General features: G+C 45.1%; 1 protein-coding gene across 4 annotated transcripts; it reads right to left on the reverse strand.

Moving 5' to 3' along the window:
• Positions 1-269: 269 nt before the first annotated feature.
• Positions 270-20,914, reverse strand: CDKL2 (cyclin dependent kinase like 2). 4 transcript variants are annotated; one of them, XR_004409190.2, is made up of 14 exons: positions 16,346-16,529; positions 12,038-12,232; positions 10,990-11,168; positions 8,916-9,028; positions 8,451-8,590; positions 7,297-7,385; positions 6,653-6,779; positions 5,505-5,779; positions 4,942-5,032; positions 4,137-4,248; positions 3,909-4,015; positions 3,120-3,212; positions 1,522-1,644; positions 270-1,417 (listed from the first exon to the last, which is right to left on the reverse strand). XR_004409190.2 is itself a non-coding variant. In XM_033007188.2 (14 exons), exons 2-13 carry the CDS (start codon positions 16,511-16,513, stop codon positions 3,153-3,155), a joined length of 1,656 nt encoding a protein of 551 aa, XP_032863079.2. In that variant the 5' UTR covers positions 16,514-16,529; positions 20,805-20,914; the 3' UTR covers positions 270-1,417; positions 3,120-3,152. The 4 variants fall into 4 exon arrangements, 3 of the variants coding, with proteins under 3 accessions (XP_032863079.2, XP_042652422.1, XP_032863088.2); XM_033007188.2 differs by lacking the exon at positions 1,522-1,644 and adding an exon at positions 20,805-20,914; XM_042796488.1 differs by lacking the exon at positions 1,522-1,644 and adding an exon at positions 16,703-16,734 and having other exon boundaries at positions 16,346-16,601.
• Between the last annotated feature and the right edge of the window lie 57 nt (positions 20,915-20,971).

Raw genomic sequence — 20,971 nt, forward strand, 5'->3', positions numbered from 1 at the left:
GCCAGCCAAGCTGGGGTGGGAAAGGGCACACTGGGTGAGCGCGGTCAGCTAGGTGCTGTCCGGATGCTGCTGAGGGACAGGAGGAACCCTGTGCTTCTAAATGGTTGCAAGAAACATGGTGTCACCTGTTAAATAAAAACTGATTGAAAAGTCCTATTTTTTTCAATGCAGGTAATGCCACCGATACAAGTGAGCAGATACAACACCAAGTCCAGGGAACACTAAGTGAGTGCACCTTACGTTTGTAAGCACACACTAGTACCAAGAAATCTGGAATTCATATACTCTTTTTTATTTACAAATTTTAGCATACATGTCAAAACAGCATTGCCTCGAAGCTCTAAATATGATGACATTCATACTGTGTTCTGCCGTGTCACATTGATGGGAAAGGCTGTATTTTGTGGAAAGACAAGTTCCAAAATTAACTCTACCATACAGGGGTGTGAGCTGTGACATCAGCCTCGAGCTGCTGGGAAAGAGTTGTGAGCAAGGCAGGGACACCGTAGAACTGACTACAGCCAACTTGAGGACAGTTAAGCAAAATGGTCTCGTAACAGTCCCAAGTGATGCCATCTTTCTCTCCCCACAAGCCACTGTCAAGTTTTATGCTTACATATCCCACTCCACTCAGGGACCTAAAGGACTGATGACTTAAGCGAGTTAGTGAGTGCTCACAGAAGCCATTTCACATGCCACCTGCTGCACGTCTCAGTATTTTACACTGATATTCCTCCTCCACCATTAACAGAATTCAGATGTTTATCCAGTGCAGCCAGACAGCAGGCCCAGTTAAACACCTGAAAGACAACTGCCCAAAGACTGGGGGACAAAAGCACAGAGCGAAGGGAAACCTAACACACGGTCACATGTGCTGCTGAGCGTTAGCAAGGGTTTCAAATGAACAGTTGGGAACATTACGCATTTAAACGTTGCATTTCTTGCACAAACATTTTCTTCACTGGCATTTTTGTCACTGCAAAGTTGTTTTCCAATCCAGATCAGGTAGCTCACCAAAACATGGCAAATTTGGCAGCTATCTACTCACTTCACTATTCATTTAAAAAGAAAACCCTCCAGAGGGCAGCAGTTAGACAAAAGAAGGCCCAGCTTCCTTCAAAACCCTTCAAACCAGCTTCTGCCCTCGTCAAACACCAATAATCACTGTTTTTCCCTGAGCAACCTCACGACAAGACCTGGCCCTAGGCCAGAGAGTCAACATTTCAGGAGCTGTTTTGGATGCAAGAAATCCAGCAGCAAGGGCAGTGCGAGCTCTGTCCTCGGACTGGACCTGAGCCACCTCCCGTGGCAGTCCGCTGCACTAACACCAGAGTAAGGGATCCTCCTCCCTCTTGCAGAGACTTTGCAGCTTTAGCACCTGGAAATTCAGGTCAATTGTTCCCACTGTTTCAGCCACCTGCATCAAAAGGAGAAAAGCAGTATGATGTTACGGACAAGCTAACAAAACCGCAGAGGTACCCCCTGATCATATGCTTCCTTTATTTTATTACTTGTCCTTACCTTGCTAAAGCTGTGCGCTTACACCTCTGTGCTTCACAGATGAGACAACTTTAGTAAGGTGTCTTTTTGCCTCACTTCTATTATCAGGATTGCTTCCCATCCCAATGGTTTTCTTCTTTCTCCCTAGCAGCATTAAGCCATCACATCACGTAAATACAAGTGAGTGACAAATCCACTCATACAGATTAAGAGCATGTGCAGCATTGATGCAGAGATTTCAGAGTCAGAAGTTACTCCCTCTCTTCACAAAGGAAATAGCAGCGCCCAAAAGAAAAAAATAAGCCGGACAGTTTCCACCTGCATGTTAACAGTTTTGCCATGACCTGCTTGTGGCTCTCTGTAACTAACATCGAGCAAGAGAGGAGGGAGGCTGCAGTGGCTGGTGGTCCCTGTGGCCACAGGGAGAATCCCCAGAGAAGCAGGTATGTGGTCACGTCCAGGCTGGCAGCACCAGCATACCCAGAGCACTGCATAAAGCCCAACTATGCAGGACACAAGGTTCCAATAGAGCCGGTGAGATTTTGGAGCACAGCCTCTCAAGAACCCTTCCAGAGCACCCCATCTCCTTCCCTCTTTATTATCTCCAACTTCTTCTCCCTCTGGAAGGTGCAGTCCTTCTGCCCAGCTTCAGTGAGGAAAGAGGTGTGATCATGAGAGTAAAACCCCTCAACAAAGCACTGCAGTTCTCACTTTCAAGAGGATGAGACAAACTCCAACACATACAGCAGACTCCCTGGAAGATGCTGAGCAACAAGAGGTAACAATACCCCCAGTACAAAAAAGCAAAACAACAAAACCCACCCACATAATTTTTTCTATGAATTTTCTTTCAGACAAAATCACTTCTTTAGAGAACTGCATGTCTTTCAATGGTCAGATGAGAAACTATTAAAACCACACCTAAAAGCCTCAGCTTTAAACATTCTGGAATGCTAAGATGCAATGCTAAGTGAATGTGCAAATAGAGTGGTAGAGTTCAAGCTTAGTACTTCAATCTGAAGACCACAAGTCAACCACAGAGCCAGGACTTTCTTTTCCTAAGCTTCCTTCTCTTCCAGACTCCTCTCGCATGCTTGGAGAGCACTGAGGTATCAACAACTACATTAAATACGTTTTACATTGCATGACAGTTACTAAAATTTTTCCCTAATATTAAGCTTGACAAGCCCCCCAAAACACTTTTCTCTCTTCTTGCAAGCAAGTCCATTTTCTGTGATGCACTTGACAGTGCTGTACATATAACCCATGTTTTCCACTCATGTGGAGGCAGCCCATTTCCCCTTTTTGTTATTCTATCGGCTTGCTCAACCCCCAACTTCCTGAGCTGCTTAATTTCCAACAGAGATGCCCAGAACTTCAGCTCAGGAAAACGATTTACCTGCCACAGTCAACTTCAGTATCCTTAAAGCAAGCTGTGCACTGCCCTCAGTAAGAGGTCTGTTGTAACTAGGTGGCCTAACCAAGGGTAAAAAGGCTTCTCCCATTGCACCTCCCAACTAGGTAAGTGTTCATGGAACGATCCTTTTGAAAGACACCAGAAGACTACACAGCAGAAATTGAAGCTTCCAGGAGGCTACACTCCAGAAATTAAATCCTACCTTTTACAGGCAGGTGTGATCTCCTCCACAAGGCTAGTGCTCAACTCTGGGGAAGACGGCTTCTGATGCATCAGGCGTCAAGGTCCCCGACAGCTGTAAATTGGGAAAGAAAAAAAAAAAAAAAAAAAAAAAAAAAAAAAAGAGGGTCCATTTCCAAGTGTAGTATAAATAGAAAGAACAATCAGAATGCCAACATGTAAGTTAAAACAAATCGTTCTTTGATCAAATCAGACCTCAAAAATACAGTCTGCCAAATCTCAGCTGGAAGCAGGCTAGCCAAAGTGACCTCCTATGGAATTACTTACCTCTCAAACACGTCAATGTTACTGAGGAACTAATCTTTAAGAGCCTTGCAAGTTTTCCTCTTCTCTCCCTATGCCTGGCTCCCACGCCTCCTCCCTCGCTACTGCACTCAGCCCCTCAACATCTAACACAGCCAGAACAGTTTTCAACACACTTGTCCCTCATGGTCTCTATTCAACTCTGGTACATCAGGTTTACTACCACCTTGACCCAGCCAGCTGAAACAGCAACAATTCACGTTGTCTGTCTGAGCAGAGAATCTAGTATTTAGCCAACTGCAGAGACACAAATAGTGTCCCAACGTTTCATTCGCGACCCTTCTCTTTTCCCCCAGCATAAGGCCTCAGGTCCTTTTAGTTTGACAGTTAAGAAGCCAAGGCAAGTTCTGCTTCTGTTAAGTCACCGGAAATTTGTGGGTCATGCTGTTCAGAAAGACCTGAACCAACGCAATACAGAGCAGCACAAACCACTGTATTGCTTTGTTACCTGCTGTGAGGCCAAACTTGGGTTATGCAGGTCAATAGCAGCAAGGGAAGGGACACGGGACTCTGAAACTGTTTTATTTTCCTTTTTCAGAAGCCGGGGATGCCACGCTGCAAAACACAACCAATGCATACAATGTTAAGGAAGCAAGAGGTGACTGTTGTAACGCACACTGCTTCCTGGCACTTATTTAGTATCTGGGTTTTATTTAGAGGACATCAAAGCTCATACCTTCCACTCCTCTCAGTTCTGGGAGGTGATTTAGTTCTGGCAAACGCACATCTGTTTTGGAGAATTCCCATTTTTTCCTATTTGCCTGAAGTATGTTTTTTTCATTAGTAACCTGTAATGAAGGGCATAAATCCCAGCTCATGAAAATATAGAAAAAACAAAGCTAATCTCTAGCTTAATAATTAATCAACAAGCAAGATTAAAACTAATGCATGTGAAAGAATCCATTCTACTCAAGTGTCATTTATACACTACAAACAATGGAAGAGGCATGGCAAAAAAACCCAATCACCTAAGCGGGACTGCTTCCAGAGAGACAAAATACAACACTTGGAGAACGGCTTGGCTTTTTACAGCCATCTGTAAAAAGGAAAATGCTCCTGTGGGTGTGGAAAGAATATTGTCTGGGCAGTGAGTGCAGTGGAAAGCTTTTCACATGTTTTCATTATCAATTTTTAATGCATTTATGACATGACTAAGTAAGGTCCTGACCATTTTAAATCCAAATCCTCGATTCTGCTTCAGTAGAACAGCACACTTCGTCTATTTTTCCTGGCAAGGCAGGAGGCAAATGGATATATTTCACATCTCACAGATACCCTGTGTTGGACTGCTCCCTTCATTTAAAATTTTCCTCTGATACAAAATATGTTCCATGTAATAACTAGTGGCAAAGGTTAACAGATGATACACCTGTATGAAAAAAGGGGTAAGAAGGCTGAAACGGATGGGATTCCTGACAATAAAACACATACTTGGGTTCAGAATTTATTTTTGCTTTGCCAAGGAAGAAAAACAGACTCACCGATGTCAAGCTTACACTGTAATGGCCTGTTGGAGAGTGCTTCCGTTGCTTTAGAAAAGGGTTCAAGTATTTTTTACTCTTTTCATCAACTCTGTAACCAAAAATGCCCCAAACTTTTTATTAACTGGGGTAACACAGTGAATATAAAAACAACAAATGCAAGACATCCAGAAACACTGTCATTAAATGCTTAGAAAGAAGGGTCACGGGAAGAATATCCTTCACGAGCTCAGTTAACAGAGAAGCTTGGTCCAAAGGACGAGCCATGAGTGAAAGGCAGGCCAGTGTCAGAGCAGCTGGCAAACAGCTGCTGTTCAGCAGAGCTTTGCCCTGTGCAGAAACACAGGGACCCTGTGCCTGTGTGGACATGCACAGCTGCTCAAGGTGAGGCTGGCCTTTCTGATCCACATACAATCCTCCACCCAAGAGCTGTTCCTAGCCGTGTCTTGTCCCAAACCCACATCTCGTGTTCCCACATCACCACCCTGCACCTCTCTCGGGACTTGACAGTTCCTTGGCAACAGGGATGATGGATACAAGCTCTTCTAGCTCTGCTCCCATACCTGTAATTAAGGTTCCCAGGCACAGGACCCATTCCAACCATAGTGGGAGAAAAGTTCTGGTTGATGGGAGGGATAACCATGCCTGCATTCTTGGCATAGTCCAAGCTGCTGCTGGAATCTTTTAGGCTGGTTTGAGGGCTTATTTTAAATGGATTGATCGGACTGTCGTAGAGGCAACTCAGGTTGGGGGATCGGTCTGCTTTCTCTGCCTCAGCTTTAGAGCGCTTTGCCTTTAATAGCTTTGCATCTCTGCTCTTCAGGTCAATGCTGAAATCCTGTTTGGGAAGATAAGCAATGTCCTTCTCTTACAGCCGTGTTTAAAAAGTAGCTTAGAGTGGCACATGCAGGAAAAAAAGGTCAGAAGCCTAAACCTGCATGATTCTGCAAGGATCTGGTGGAGATGATACTGTTTTTAGAAGAAAACCTGTTTTCCATCAAACAGGAGGAAACTTGTCAGGGTTCCAGCAACCTCTGTAAATAAGTCACCCTAGAGTGGGATCAGAAATGATAGAGGAATAACAGCCACTTGCAAAGAAATTAAATAAGAACTGAGCCCAGTGTCACCTGAAAGTCACACATGAGTCTCTACTTCTCAGTATCCAACTGAAAGCAAAATAGGTAATTTTGGAGACAGGGCTTTAACACAGGTAAACAGAAGCATACAGCCATGTTTTTGTGATTCAACATGACTTATATTCCCTAACTGATTCTCCTTTCAGCTCCGTGTTTGCCAATAACTTCATCATGATGTAGTTTACCTGCAAGGGACTGGCCAAACAGCCACCTGCACACTGCCGAGCCAAGCACTAGAGCAACCTTGTAGCAGCCAAACAGCTAGAATCAAAGGCACACAACTTCTACACAACAGCCTGTGGGCTGTGCTGCACCGAGCGTCAGAGCTGTGGGGGCACAGGCCTGGTGCACTGCCCTGAATTGGGCGACAAGGACTTCAGCGCTCTTCAGGCTCACAGTGGCCTCTAAAGTTGAGCTTCTCTGACACATCACGCTTACCTCGTCCGTTTTAAAAAAAATGGACAACTACGCTTCTATTTTTGTTACGATCTTAAACTGCTGTACGTACCTATACAGTGATTTTAAAACATAAAAGAAAATGAAAATACAGGTTTGGAAAAGAAAGATGGACCAACCTGGACACCAAGCATTTTTCTTTCTTCTAAAACCTCATCTTTGTCCCTTTTGCTGATTTTTGATTTTTTTTGTAATTGAAGGTCTCTGGCATCTTTCTGAATCTTTATTTTAAGCTCCTGAGCAAATCTATGTTCCATATAGGAAGGGGGGGGAAAAAAAGTTTTCTGTTAATCTCAATATCATCATCAGTTGGTGTTCAGCCCAGGCTCCTATAACCTTTTAAACAAACATGCCATGCCTTTTTAACTAATGAGAAGCCAGCCAAATATGATGTATCCATTAAAATAAATAAAATCTTACAGGCACGCACTTTTCACAATACAGCAACAGAGGTGTTTATATCCCAGTCTGGTGTAGATGCAGACGGTGAATACAGTGTAAGACTATACTACCAAATACGGTGTGACCCTGGGTGTGCACATGAGTTATCATCAATTAACGTCATGACAAGGTAATGAGGTAAATGTGGCACTGCAATGTGTTCCCTTTCAACTGTTCTCCTATTTCCAGGAAGGCTAAAACCAAACAAAACCAAGACATTCAGCAGCTGTCAGCTCTACAAACCCTGCATGCACACTTCAGGCGCAACTGCTTAACTTCCTTCTAACATTAGCTGTTTTTGAGCAAGAAACTAACTGTTTACCTTTCAGCAAATCCATCCTTGTTAAAGAAATCACACTGCAAGAGTTCAGCACAGGATGGTCTTTTGTCTGGATCAATCTGCAAACACTTCTGTCAAATCAATGTAAACATTAGAAGGTAAATACATTAGAAGTGAAATGAAAGCTTTAGCATTTTTAACAAAGTCAAGAAAAAAGCTGCAAAACTCCCCCTTCTAGGGTCTGTTGTACTGAGGTGAGCCCAAGAGACACCACTACCAGAAAAGTTTAATGTTTGCTGGCTGCTTCCATTCCAGTCACTAATGCTTACAAAAACGCAATGCACAGAGAATACCTGTCATACAAACAGATCACTCCACTCTCAGTAAACCTCCCTTGTTTTCAGTTACATTTGTTTGACTAAGTCTTTAGAATCTGTTTTGGTCATTAGGCATTTCAAATACAACCATGTGGTTTTGGGTTTGTTTTAGTTACCCAACATATCGGAACTCCAGACTGCTGTGTGGAGCCACTGTTTTGTGTGAAAGCACAAAAAACACTCCCTGGAAGGATTCTTCAGAATCTATTACAAAGTTGTACGCTTCCTAACTCACACATAGTAGACACAGCTCCATGGGCAAGCGACACGTTTATATGCCATCCCATCCAAGCCTACTTGCTTGCAGTGCCTCCACCAGCAGGCAGAGGGAAGGTTGTTGGCAGAAAACACTATATCCACACAGCTCTGCTATCAAGTAAGAAGGGGCTGTGTATTACCTACAAAGCATCTGCTTTAGGTAGCAGAGGAGAGGCAAAGCTTGTTGGGAAGACATTTCAAAAGATCAACTGATGTAGTGAGGTGTGTGGAGGACGCTTTCAACACACAAGCCCTTCTTCACCTTTCAAATCTCCTTGGAAAACTTAATTAATGGGGCACTATATGCTACAAATCCCCCCTGGAGGACATGCAGTGTGACTCTGGAGATGACTGGCTTAGTCTTTGCTGTCACCCAGGACAGTAGCTGTTGTATCCTTGCAGTCCTCACTAAGATATCAATCCAGGCAGTTGCTCATTGCATGGGTAGTTGAGAGAAGGTCAGTTTAACAGCCCCAGCCCTTTCTGTAGGCCATATTCAGCTCCACAAGGTGAAGGACAAGTAAACAGAGAAACATTCATAGCAAATGATCAGTTAATTACCTTGGCTAAACCTAGCACTGCAGCAGAGAGTTTGGGATATCGTTTGTCCAGAGATTCAACCTCCTTCACTTCAGGCAACCTCATGCCAGCAAAGAGGGGATTTTTATAGAATAACTCTTGGTGTTTTGGAATTAAATTACCTGGAATCATACGAACAAAGCAACAACATGGAAGAAATACAGAACAGTGCCATGAAACATTTGAGAGGCTGAAATACTGGGTTAGTACTATAGTAAGGGCTACAGACTGGGTCATTCTCTTTCTACCTAGGCACCATGAATTGATGCTGTACTTGCAAGCTCCTAGCTCCCCCTTTGTAAAAGGTGCTAAGAGTACATCTTCTCAGAAATAGTTGAGCACACACCACAGCCTTTCGCCCCATGCCCTCCTCCCCACCCCCCGTCAGAAAATATCTGACCCCTTCATTACTAAGCAGGCACTAGGAGCCTGACAGGCTGTTCTTACCCAGGCACTTGGTGATATGGTAGAGCTGGTCAATGTCTGAATCTCCAGGGAAGAGGGGCTCTCCTGTAAGCATTTCTGTTATCAGAGTGCCAATAGCCCACACATCCACAGCCCTGGAAAAAACAAAACAAAACAAACAGCGCACCAGCTCAACACAGCTTCATTTGTCTCTTTGACCTAAAGGCTGAGCCAGGCCAGTGCACAGCACATCTTCAGCAGGTTATAAGCCTTGAGGGCAGCCTTGCCCCCCCTAAACAGCAAGACAGCCCTTTTCCAAGCTTACAAGTGCTCTGATGAATGGCAAGGATTCAGTTCTTGAAGAAGGCAAATGCTAGCAGAAGCCCAACAGATGTAAAATCATGTTCCAAAACCCAATGTTTTAAAAAATACTAATACAACGTAACACATTAGTAGAAGCTTGTGCTTTAGAGAGCACAAAGGTAAGCAGCTCCTCTTTCTTTAAGCATCCGCTCTTCAGGTGCATTTACTGAATATGAAGTGATACAGAGACATACATAAACCTGAACAATTGTACTAACAGACCTGTGAATAACAGAGTTTAAGTTCTGACCTGGTTTTGCAGTACTAGGGACCCCAGTAAGAAAAATCTCATTCATCCCACATCCTCCCTCCTGAAATGTCTATCTAGAATTGTTTGGAGGGACTTTTCTGCCTTTACTCCATGACTTCAACTGCACAGGAGGGAGATCTACCATAGCCTCCCCCAATACTAGCATCGGCAACTGAAAAGTTCTTAGAGACACCGGACCAGGAATGCTAAGGGCTCACCTCGCTTTCTGAGCCAGGAAAGCTGTCCTGGGTTGAGTGAGTGGTGGGGATTTTTGGTGGCAGGGGAGGGGGCTATCGGGGCGGCCCCCTGTGAGAAGCTTCTCGAAGCTCCCCCAGCTCCACGTCAGCTCCACCTCTGCACCAAAACTGAGCCACTCGGCTGCGCCTCTGCCAGAACGTATTTAAGAAGGAATGTGGTGAGGAGGAGTTGCGGCAGCTGTGTGAACACCAAGGTCAGTGGAGGAACGGAGGAAGAAAGGAGGGGGGAGGTGTGCCGGAGCAGAGACCCCCCCTGTATCCTGTGGGGAGACGGCAGGGAGGCCCCCCCTGCCACCCATGAAGATCTACGGTGGAGCAGACACTGATTTATGGCCTGTGTTTTGCCTGGATAATCAAGGTGACTGTGCCCGAAGAAGGCCAGGGTCTTGTGGGAAAAGGCAGCCCCGCTGCTGTAATTCAGTGCTGGGAGGATTGCAGCATGCGGGGGTGTCCCACGCCGGAGCAGCTCGGGAAGGGCTGCAGCCGTGGGAGGGAATCCAGTTGGGAAAAGTTGGTGTCCCACACTGGAGCAGTGTGAGGAACGCTGCAGCCTGTGGGAGGAATTCATGTCGGAGGAAGTTTGTGGAGGACTGTCTCCTGTGAGAGGGGGACCATGCTGGAGCAGGGGCAAGAAGTTCCAGAAGTTCCCCCACCGCAGATGGCAGAAGTGGCAGCACTGACTGCACCCCCTATTCCCTGCCCCTGCGCCGCTGGGGGAGGAGGTAGAGATATCGGGAGCAGAGCTGAGCCCGGGGAAGAAGGGAGGGGTGAGGGGAAGGTGTTCTCAAGATGTGGCAATGCTTCTCAGTGTCCTACTCTGTTACGTGTTGTTAGTGTCTGTAATAAATGTATGTTCTTTTTTTCTTCCCTTAACGAGTGTGCCTTCTGCTTGTGACCATAAAGGGGGAATTTTTCCCCGCCCGGTCCTATCTCTAACTCCAAGCCTGGCTCATCTGTCCTTTCTTATTGCTGGAAGAGAAGGTGGAGAAAGTGGCTGCGTGGTGTTTGGCTGCCAAACAGGCTCAAACCACGACAAAAGCCTAGCACTGGCAGAAGTTATCTGCAGAGTGGGAGAGAAAAGAGGAAGACTTAAACCTTTAGAAGTGAATAACCAGGGAATACCGAACAGCATTGCTTTAACCTGTTTGCCAAGCGATAGTCCCCTGCCTCCTCAAAAAACAGAGCACCCCCCTCCATACTCCCCACAAGCCCACAACCCTTCTGCAGCCTCGCACACCAGTCTTACTTGCCATACTTGATATCTCCCACCAGCAGCTCTGGAGCTCTGTACCATCGAGTTGCCACATAGTCTGTGTAAGCTTCCCCAGAAGCTGCTAAGGTACGGGCAAATCCAAAGTCACATAGTTTTACAACTCCTGACTGGGAAACTAGTATGTTCTCTGGCTTAATATCCCGATGTATTATCTGCAGAGAGAAAAGCATATTAAGACAAATAAAATCCCCCATTTCCCACATAGTAAATTGACTGGGTCACCAAATATAGTAGTTTTCTCACATCCAGGTAGAAAATTACATTTTTGCAGGCATGGGAAAAATAGAGTCTGTAATAGATACATGCACACAATGAACAAGTGTCAACTCGAGTGCACAGGTAAACACCAAACCTCTTAATTTTTGCACACAAAAGCGTATATTTTACATATCTCTCTGCATATGTTCTGCAGATGTATTTACTACAGGTATTTTATCAGGCACAATTTATTATGCTTCAGAATCTGGCCCTGACCACAAGTTTAAAAGCTGTTAGTATTGCAAGGGCATGTCCTGCAGTTAAATGTGAAGAGTATTTTAGGAATTCATGAGACGCAGTTTTCCAAACATAAAAATAAGTAAATGCACGTGTTTATATACATAGTTACACAACTAGGATTAAATTGGCAAACCTGTTAGAAATCAGTTGAGAACGAAAACCTAAAAGTACTGAAAAGGCAAGTCATCATGTTTACATAGACACTATCAGAACAAAAGTTTTGAAAATGAGACTATCTCCCTCTGCAAGGTAAGTCAGCTTACAACAAGATACCATCAAGTACTGGATCCCCATGGACTTCTGGTCCTTTCCTTTGAAATACTCTCACAAGTCAGAGACAGACTACTGGATCAGCTGACACCAAGCTCTGACATTCTACGAAATTCACTCCAGCCCTTCTGCCCTGCCTCTTCCTTTTCAGCCAAATCTTTATTTCTCTGTTTTAATATATATCAAAAAATATATGCTTCTGTATCTATTAATTCAAGGTTAACTGCAGAGCTAACTTCTTGTGCATACTTACGTTATGACTGTGACAAAATGCTATTCCTCTAATAATCTGAAATAAATATTTCCGAACCCTGCTGTAGTCCAGTCCGTCTGGAAATGCCTCAAGGTCATCAAGCAGGGTATGATCCACAAATTCAAACACCAGATACCACCGTTTCTTCTTTTTACACACTTCCAGCAGGTTCACGAGATTCTCATGCCTGAGTTGCTGTTATAAAACAGGAAATATTTTATGAGAGCTTAACAGCAAATAATGGGTAAACTATGACCAGATACTTTTAACTGCAACCCAGCCGGTGCACGGCTCCAGAATGCTCTTGTCATGGCACTCACATTCATTTATTCTTAAAATCAGCTCACGAATATTTTAGAATAGGTTTTATTTTTGCCAATTTTAATTTATTAACATCATCTGGAGGATTTCTACCACCTCATATATGGAGACACCTGGTTTTGTAACTGAAAAATAAATAAAACACTAAGGGCATTTCTTCTTAATGAGGATGCTCAAAATACACTGTTCTGTTGTTGTTGGGAAGACCTCATGCGTTCTGCTTCTCACAATGCTCTCCTCACATCAGAGGTGACACTAACTCATGCCCTGATCCTGACAAGCTTATGTTCCACACGAGAGAAATCTGGAGGAAGTCAAAAACAATTTCAGAGGAGCATGCAGTTAACGTGAGACAGCAGGTACCTAACAACATCTCCCACAAAGACTTGCCATGGAAAATCCAGAGGTCCCCAAGCTAGCAGGGAACACAAAGCAGCACGGTTTCTACTGGGAAGTTCAGCATGCTGCCAAGTATGCCTCTGACCACTGCGAGAAGAACAGGGTATTTAACCATGACTGGTGAGAGCTGCAGGCTCCTTGCTAGTTCCCTGGTTTTGCTCACGAACAGCTTAAGCAGCAATAAATATAGCTTGTTCCCATATAACTCTGGGCTCTATCTGTGGCTCAAACTCCTTCAGGAGATATTCTCATCAAGGTGACCAAGTGACACCGTGCTACCCTGCCTGCTCCCTCAGGTGGGGGCACGAGGAGCAACGCTAGGCTACCCCTTCCAGACAGGATGCAAAGGATTGCTGAAGACAGGTCTCTGTTTTGTTTTAAGAAAACTTTTTGCCTCTCCCAACAACCCAAAGCTGATTCATCTCTTTTCTCTCATGTTTCCAGGAAGTTTTACCCTTCTGTCATTCCTTTCTCTAGGTCCTCTTTTTACAAATCTCTTACATCCTCATTTAAAAGAAAAACAAAAAGCAGCTGCAGTACCCCTCTGTTCTACCTAGCTGTTGGTTCATCACCAATTACTCAGTGTATCTTATTTTTTTCTAATAGGCTTTTAATCTCCTACCATACCCAAAACATTTCGGCTAGCACTGCCTGCTTATACACATTTACAATAACTAACGTGCCAGAATACAAGCACACTGAATGAATAAAACGAAAGTTCACTATTCTTAACTATAATAGTGTTAACAATTAAACAGCTTCTATTAAATTGTGTCTAGTGGATTCAGAGTGAAAACTGACCAGTCAAAGATTTGAAGGGATTTTTTTTTTCCAATATTATGAAGAGGGAAAAGCTGAAGATTATTTAGAAAAAAAACCCTGCAACTTAAATTAAAAGAAAAAAAAAAAGCCACTGTATTTTCTAGTTGTCACCACATTCTGACCAGCCAAGAATTCACCTCCAATTCATTACACATTTGTAACACTGGTTTATCACACACCACTTAAACAAAACAGACCATGCTACAATACTCAGTTATTTAATAGCTTGGAGCCTAGCAGGGAAGTATCGGAGGTTGACTGAAGGCAGCACCATAGCTCAGGGATGGCGACCAAGGAAGATGCAAAAGGACTGCAGCGTGCAGGGACTTGCAGTGGAAATGCTCTGCTAGTCCAGAGGGAGTGCCAGCCAGCCTGCACTCGGGTCTGTCAAAGACTCAGATTTCTTAGAAGGTCTGAAAAGTGCAGATTTTCAGAAAGATGATCAAAGAAAAAAATGCTCTTTTCTAAATAATAATTTCTTCCCAGCACAGGAGACCTGAAGAAGTTTTGCTGTCCTCAGCCATGATTAAATTTCTGCCCAAACCCCAGAACAAAAACACTAAATCTCTAGGTATTTATTTTCACTGGGAGAGGCCACATTTATTGAGCTGTATATGGAAATGTTCCCCTTGCTAAGCTCCCATTTACCCATGAAAACAACAGCACACCTGGGAGGTGGTACGTGCTTTGACTCAGTAACTAAGCAAGCCTGGCCAGCAGATCAGGTATGATCCAGACTTGTGCAAATCTGCTCTAGAAGAGTTTGAGAGGAAAACATTTGGAGCTGCTGGCTGCATCTCAAGCTCTAACGTGTGCATTTCTATTAACGCTAAGGGTTTGTGGCTCTTGCAGTGATGGCAGAGATCACTTTTTGTTTTTTACCTTCACAGCACAGGGACTATAGTCTGCCAGACTTGCAAACAGACACCTGTGGCAGCCAAGAGGAGGGGAGACAGGCTTGCATGTATTCCCATTCCAGAACACCTTGCATCAGAGGAAAAGCATAAGATGCACTCCAACTGCAATAAGACTTTCCTTCTTTTCTTCACCAGACACATCAGCTGTGTCCCAGCTCTTAGAACTACCACAGATGCCCAGACTGTTCTGTGCATACCCGCCTGTGGGACAAGGGAAGAAGAAAAATGCTGCAACTACTGCTAGAGGTTATGGTGGCAAACACAGGGGCTGAAGGTGGTCAAAAGAGCAAGCAGAACAATGGATGTATATCCTGGCATGCCATCCTGCATTCTTGGCGTCCTATTCACAAAGGAACGCAGCAGAAAAAGCTGGCAGTGAAACGGTTTAGGAACTTGCAAGAGCATCTGTAGGAAGAACAAAGCCAGGAGAGGAAGCAGAAAGACCATAAGATACAACACTGAAAAGCAGATGCACAAAACCCTGTTTATCTAAAGCTGCTGGGTATTTTCGCAGACAGAGCCCATGAAGAGAAGCACCTTTAACAAACTAACCCTGACAATGAGACTACACCACATAATGCTGCTGATAAGAAGCCAACAGGCTGAAGTACGACTGGACATTTAGGCGAGTATAAAGCATCCACAATCAACACCAGGCAAATCACACACTCAAACAGCAAAGGACATTATGCCAGCTGGCTTCAGCCTAGGGGCTAGCTGTTGACTGATAAGGTTCAGGGAATTTGATACCTGTCCTCCTCCAGCCTCTGGCTGGCAGTACAAGCCTGCCAGGAAAGTGTCATTAATAAAATAAAATGAAGTAAAACTTTTCCAGAAGCATTTTTCCGTATCAGGTAACACCTGCACCCAGTCTGGTTAGGCAGGCTGTCACACATTCAGGTCACCATTCACCTGCAGGGTTTAAAAGTTCAGCATTTCTTTCGTTTTCAGCAAATTTCACAGCAGCAAGGTACTCGAATTTGGTACACAACACAGGGGGGCACAATTACTACCATGAGGGAATGGAGACCTTGTGACTCCCTTCTTTGTACTTTTCCCTGCTGAATACAGGGCACATAAACAGACTAGATTCTAATCAAGTCAGGTTTAGCCAGGCAAATCCAGCACAGCGCCCAGCCAAAGGAAAAAGCAGTTCTGCAAGGCTACAACTCAAAGGCTGAAGGAATATACCACAGCTTGGCTGCTCGTGGAAATACGAACAGGGCCCGATCAAGACTGTTGGCTTGTACTTTGTTAGTTATACTTTGTAAACTGTGCTCAGAAGTAGCTGTGCTTCCCTTTCAAAAACTAACCCAACAGCCTAAATTCACACCTATCCTATAACTTTACTGGATGAACATCACACCTTAAAGGACTCCTAAGGAGTTTCAAGAGGGAGCTTCCTCCCACGAACCCATCGACTCCGCACAAGTAAATCTCACCCACACCCACCGGATCTAAACGATTAGCACCTTTACCACCAGAAAAACTCAGGCCACCGTTATGAAGGTTACTACTCAGCTCGAAGGAGACATTTGCCTTCAGGAAGGTATTTAAACACCTGACTAGGATTCAATATACACCGTGAAGAGGCATCTGGAGCAGGGCAGAGGCTGCAACCACACTGAGCTGCGGTGGGGCAGGATGCTAGAGGCATTACCACAGCAGCCGCAAAATAAAAAGGTCACGCTCTGTATCAACCCCCCTCGGTGGGCAGCCGCTGTACTGCGACAGGAACGTCTCCCAGCTGAACGAGGAGCTAGGAATTTCAACAAAAAGCCATCGGCTTGGTCCGGCTTTGCTTGGAAAACGCAGGCCTGCTCCCCCCTCAGCTGCCCTCACGGCTCACCTTCAGCAGCTTGATTTCCCTCACGGCGATCTTCTTCACCGCCGCGTCGTCCTCGCTTTCCAAGAACTTCTTGACAGCGACGATCTGCCCGCTCTCCTTGTTCCGGCACTTGGTCACCACGCCGTAGCTGCCTTCCCCCACGAGGCCCAGCACTTGGTACTTCTCCATGGCCGCAGCTCTGCCCCTGCGGGACGTCGGGGATAGGGAGGGTGGGAGGGGAAGCTCCGCCGGGCCGCGGGCAGAAGGGACCGGGGCCCGGGGGGAGGTGGAAAGCTCCGCCGGGCCGCGGGCTGAAGGGACCGGGGCCCGGGGGAGGTGGAAAGCTCCGCCGGGCCGCGGGCTGAAGAGACCGGGGCCTCACGCCCCGTCCGACGGGCCCAGGCCCAACGCCCGCGTCACCGAGGCAACGGCCTGCCGTAACGCGCAGCCGAGCTGTCGCAACAGCGCGGGGAGGCGGGAAGCGGCCGGCAGCCCCTCGCGGGGTGAGGAGGAGGAGGCGGAGGCGGCAGGGTGAAGGGTGGTCCCGGCGAGGGGCTTAGACTTCTTACCGGCAGTCGTGTGCGTGGGGTGAGGGGGGGCGGGGGGAGCCGGCGAGGTGTATTTATTTATTATTTGCCGCCGGGCCCACCTCGGCTGTGTTTGTGCCCTGAGGGGGGGTTGGAGCCGCGCCTGACCAGGCGGGGACACCGCTCCTTTTGCTGGAGAACATAACCCAGATATTTTACACTTTTCTTCTGAAGAAATGGTAACTTCCGTGGAGAAGCCGTACGGCTTTTCTAAGCTAAGGCAAACAGTAAGGTATAGCTGTCAGCGATACACGGCTCCTTGGCTATTAATAAATCATCAACATACTGTATCAAAGCATCTGGGTTTTTTTAAACACAACATCCTACTAATCTTTTACTACGATTTTAGAAAATGAGTGAAGGACACAGCAAAGCCATGAGGGAGCCTCGCCTATGTTAGCTGTCTTCCCCCAAGCAAATGCAAAAGTATTGAGAGCCTGGATGAATACCTCTACGGATTTAAGCTTAAAAAAGCTGCCTCTGTATCAATTAGGGGTAATTATGTTCATTAACTCAAAGGTTTAAGACCGCATTCTCATCAGAAGACAAGGAAAACATTTTGTACGTTAGTGACTGCGCAAAAGGGAAGGATTGTGCCATAGGACTAAGCAGTCCTGAGGGGAAGCCCTTTGGTCGTACCTGGCGTTTCCCCTTTGCCATGACCTGGTTGTCCCAAATAATTACAACAGCCTCCTGTTCCTCGAGGCCAGTTACTCCTAAAATGTCCTCCTCTGCCTCTGCTTGTGCATTCCCAGTCGAGGGTTGCTATTCAGTGTTGGGCCAAGGTATTGGGAATAGCCAGGAAATAAATTTGTGAGTTGATGGTGCAAGCGGTGCCCGACTCCTTCCTAACAAAGCCAGCGTAAGAGGGAGCCCAAAACGTGCTGGAAATCTCTTTGGCTATAGTGAGTAAAAAGGTCCTTATAAAGCATTTTCCCTTGAGGCTCTTTTCTTGAAGCCATTAAGACACATAAAGAACAAATGACTAAGCAGTCTTATCTTGGTGTGACAATGTGCAGTGGGCAGAGTGCCAAGATAAAAATCCAGTATGAATTAATTTAATTAATAATCTGTGCCGGAGCAGCTGTGTGCTGTTGCAAGGCATCTTATGTTGCTAGGAACGTGGCAACGATAAAGGTGCAATAATTTGCTTTAAAATGGATGTGTGTATCAGTCCCCTCGCTGTGCATTTTATTTTAAAAACGTGGCAGTTTCTGCACTTGTTACACGCAACTTGACACCAGGCGTGAAGGTAACCGGTTTCCTTCAAGCAAACTTGAAGCACGTGTGTGTGTTTACGGATTGAGACTTATTCCAACATACTCCTGCTCTTTCCACGACACACCAGTGAAGGAGGCATCGAGAGATGTAGCACCTGTGATGGTAAGTCTTTTGCTCACATTGACTTGTCTTGCTCCGAACAGGAGTGGTGTGACAGGATGCATGCAGGAGAGGGTTTTTTTTGGGGAGGGGAGGGTGGGAAAGAAGAGACAAAAGCAACAGGGAGGAAAGAGTAGAGACCAGCTGTGTCTGTTTGAAGGACTGTGTAACTAGGAGAATGTCACACCCCATGGCTGTCATGCAAGCGCTGAGCCACTTTCCCTTCCCTGTTTTTACCAATCAGTTCCTAGACATTTCTCTCCCCAGTTTGGTAGCCTATAGTGCACAGTCTAGGGTACCGTAGAAGAAAAGGTCTCCAACTGCTCTGAAGAAATTTATGAATACTTATCACGTTTGACTACTGCAACGCTTCTCTTTGGGAGAGGAGCAGTATATACCTTGCCAAAATGCCAGCTCCCTGGAAGACAGCATCATGAGGCATCATGTATTTCAATAATACTTTCTGAAACCTTTATCATATTTCTCTTGTGTCGATATACGTCACCTTCTGTAATTCATGTCTAGTTGGTTTTATTTCTCTTTCACCCACATTCTCACTTCATATATGCAGTCACTGTAATGCATCTTTCAAGGCTGACCTCACATTTCCAGGAAAAAAAAAATGGAACTCAGTTGGCATTAATTTATTATACTCCTCCCACCTTCTACTGCTCATCATTATTGTACCGAGTGCTTTCTCTGGGTCCGGACATCTGTTCAGCATGGCTAATAGATAGCTAACTTGGCAACCAATTAACTCTTCCACCACTGAGATACCACTTCTGGCTTCGTTAAATGAAAGGCAGAAACCACAACCATGCATGCACAGCAGACTTCATAAGCTCACTTTGACAGTGCAGATGGTTCTTCAATTTTATTTTAACTGTAGGAAACAATATGGGGAACCAGCCTTTCTTGCTTATGGACAGTGTCCAGTGTCAATAGGCTCTCTGTTAACCAGAGATTCCAGCCACCTCTCTGCTGTACGAGTAATCCTGGTTTTTACCATCAGCAACTAACTTAAAAATGACAACAATTTCTTTTGGCTATAGGTTGCTTTGGGCTTGTTTTTGAGTGACCTTTATTTTTGTATATATAACACCGCTGTTAACTTATGATGATGTGTGTTGGTGTGGTGCTAGAATTTAAAGCCAGAGAGATTGAAGGTGGTGAAGAATGGGTGAGATATCTTGCTATGCCATATGGTACCAGTACTCCAGATATGGTTGACAGCCAGTTGGTATCTGAACAGCACTGGCCGAGTTCAGTCTCGATAATTTGAGAAAAAACCTTTTTTTCCTTTTACAATGTGATGCTGCTAGCCAAAAGGGGCCTTGATTCCTCTCCTCAAAAGTGTAATTACTGGTGATGCTTTTTCATATCTGCCTTTGGAACCCTGGAATATTTTTCTTCTTTTAAATGCAGGCTACTGTGAGCTCTTCTGATCTTCCACGGCCACAGGAGAGAACATCCCACAAGTTAATGAGAAAGGGGCAGAAGAGTTTTAAATAGCTAGAAGAGCTTTATTTTTCTGACAATTAAATTAGTAGTCTTACAGTGAACACTGCCCTGTATCTAAACCAATGAATAACCGGATAGTTTAATTTTCTCAGTATCTACAGTATAAGTTAGACATTTTCAGTGTTCTGAGCCAAGTGCAACTGATAGGATTTCTGTCATGGATTCTGGATCCTTTGAAAGTGGGGTAATGGCATTTCTTTTATATATAGTTTAGCTTTTTATACCAAATAACATATGGCCATGCTGTGTGCTTTCCGCATCATGTTTGTCTTGCTGTAGCTCTCGGAAATATTCATCTAGAGAATGTCAACACAGTGTCAGTTACAATTTTGTTTTTCTATTTTGTTTCCCAGAAATTTTCAGATATTGTGATATCTACCAGCATCATCCATTGTAGTTCTTGTAGTTAAACCTCAGGAAGACAAATAACGACAGCCCCTGTCGTTTAGATACTGTGGTTTAGATGAATCACACCACAGTTTTTATAATGAAGTATCCAATTACTTAGATAAGTTAGGGATTAAGTATTCTGTGCCCTGAATGATCTTTTAGGGTTGAAATTACAGCTGTAGGTTTTGGAGGTTTTTTTAGTTAAGGAATTTTTGTTTCCATACAGTGTACAAGCAGTAGCGAACATATGCCAATGCACAGGATTTCACAATATTCCCTACTTCTCTTAATTGCACAAATGGAAGGGAATAAAATAAATAATACTACTAATAAAAAATCATATCTGTGGCACGTGATGGTGATGATACAGTTAATCATGAGATGTTACTGCCTCCTTTCCAAGGCAGTTTTGTGGTAAACCGCCTCATTTTTGTCACCCATCCCGTTTCCCCAGGTGACAGAACCTCCACACCCGCTCCGGTTCCACACAGCGCCTTCCCCGCCTGCATCACACCCGCCGCCGCCAGAACTCCATCGCCGCCACCTCACCTCCCCGGTAGTTTTCTTCCCTTTGAGACGGCGCCTGAAAGGGAAGTAAATACCTTTGGCGACGGTCCTTGAGGGGAAGAGCCTTCAAAATTTCCAGGTTTGACGGGATATGGCTTGGGGGTTTAGGTGGTTTGGGGTTTTTTTTGGGTTTTTTTTTTTTTTGCTGCTGCTTTAGGCGGTCCCGGGCGCCGCCGCCGTCCCCTCAGCGCCCGGGAAGGGG

This window comes from Tyto alba, unplaced genomic scaffold (genome assembly GCF_018691265.1).
Source record: "Tyto alba isolate M040663 unplaced genomic scaffold, T.alba_DEE_v4.0 Super-Scaffold_23, whole genome shotgun sequence".
Taxonomy (NCBI): domain Eukaryota; kingdom Metazoa; phylum Chordata; class Aves; order Strigiformes; family Tytonidae; genus Tyto; species Tyto alba.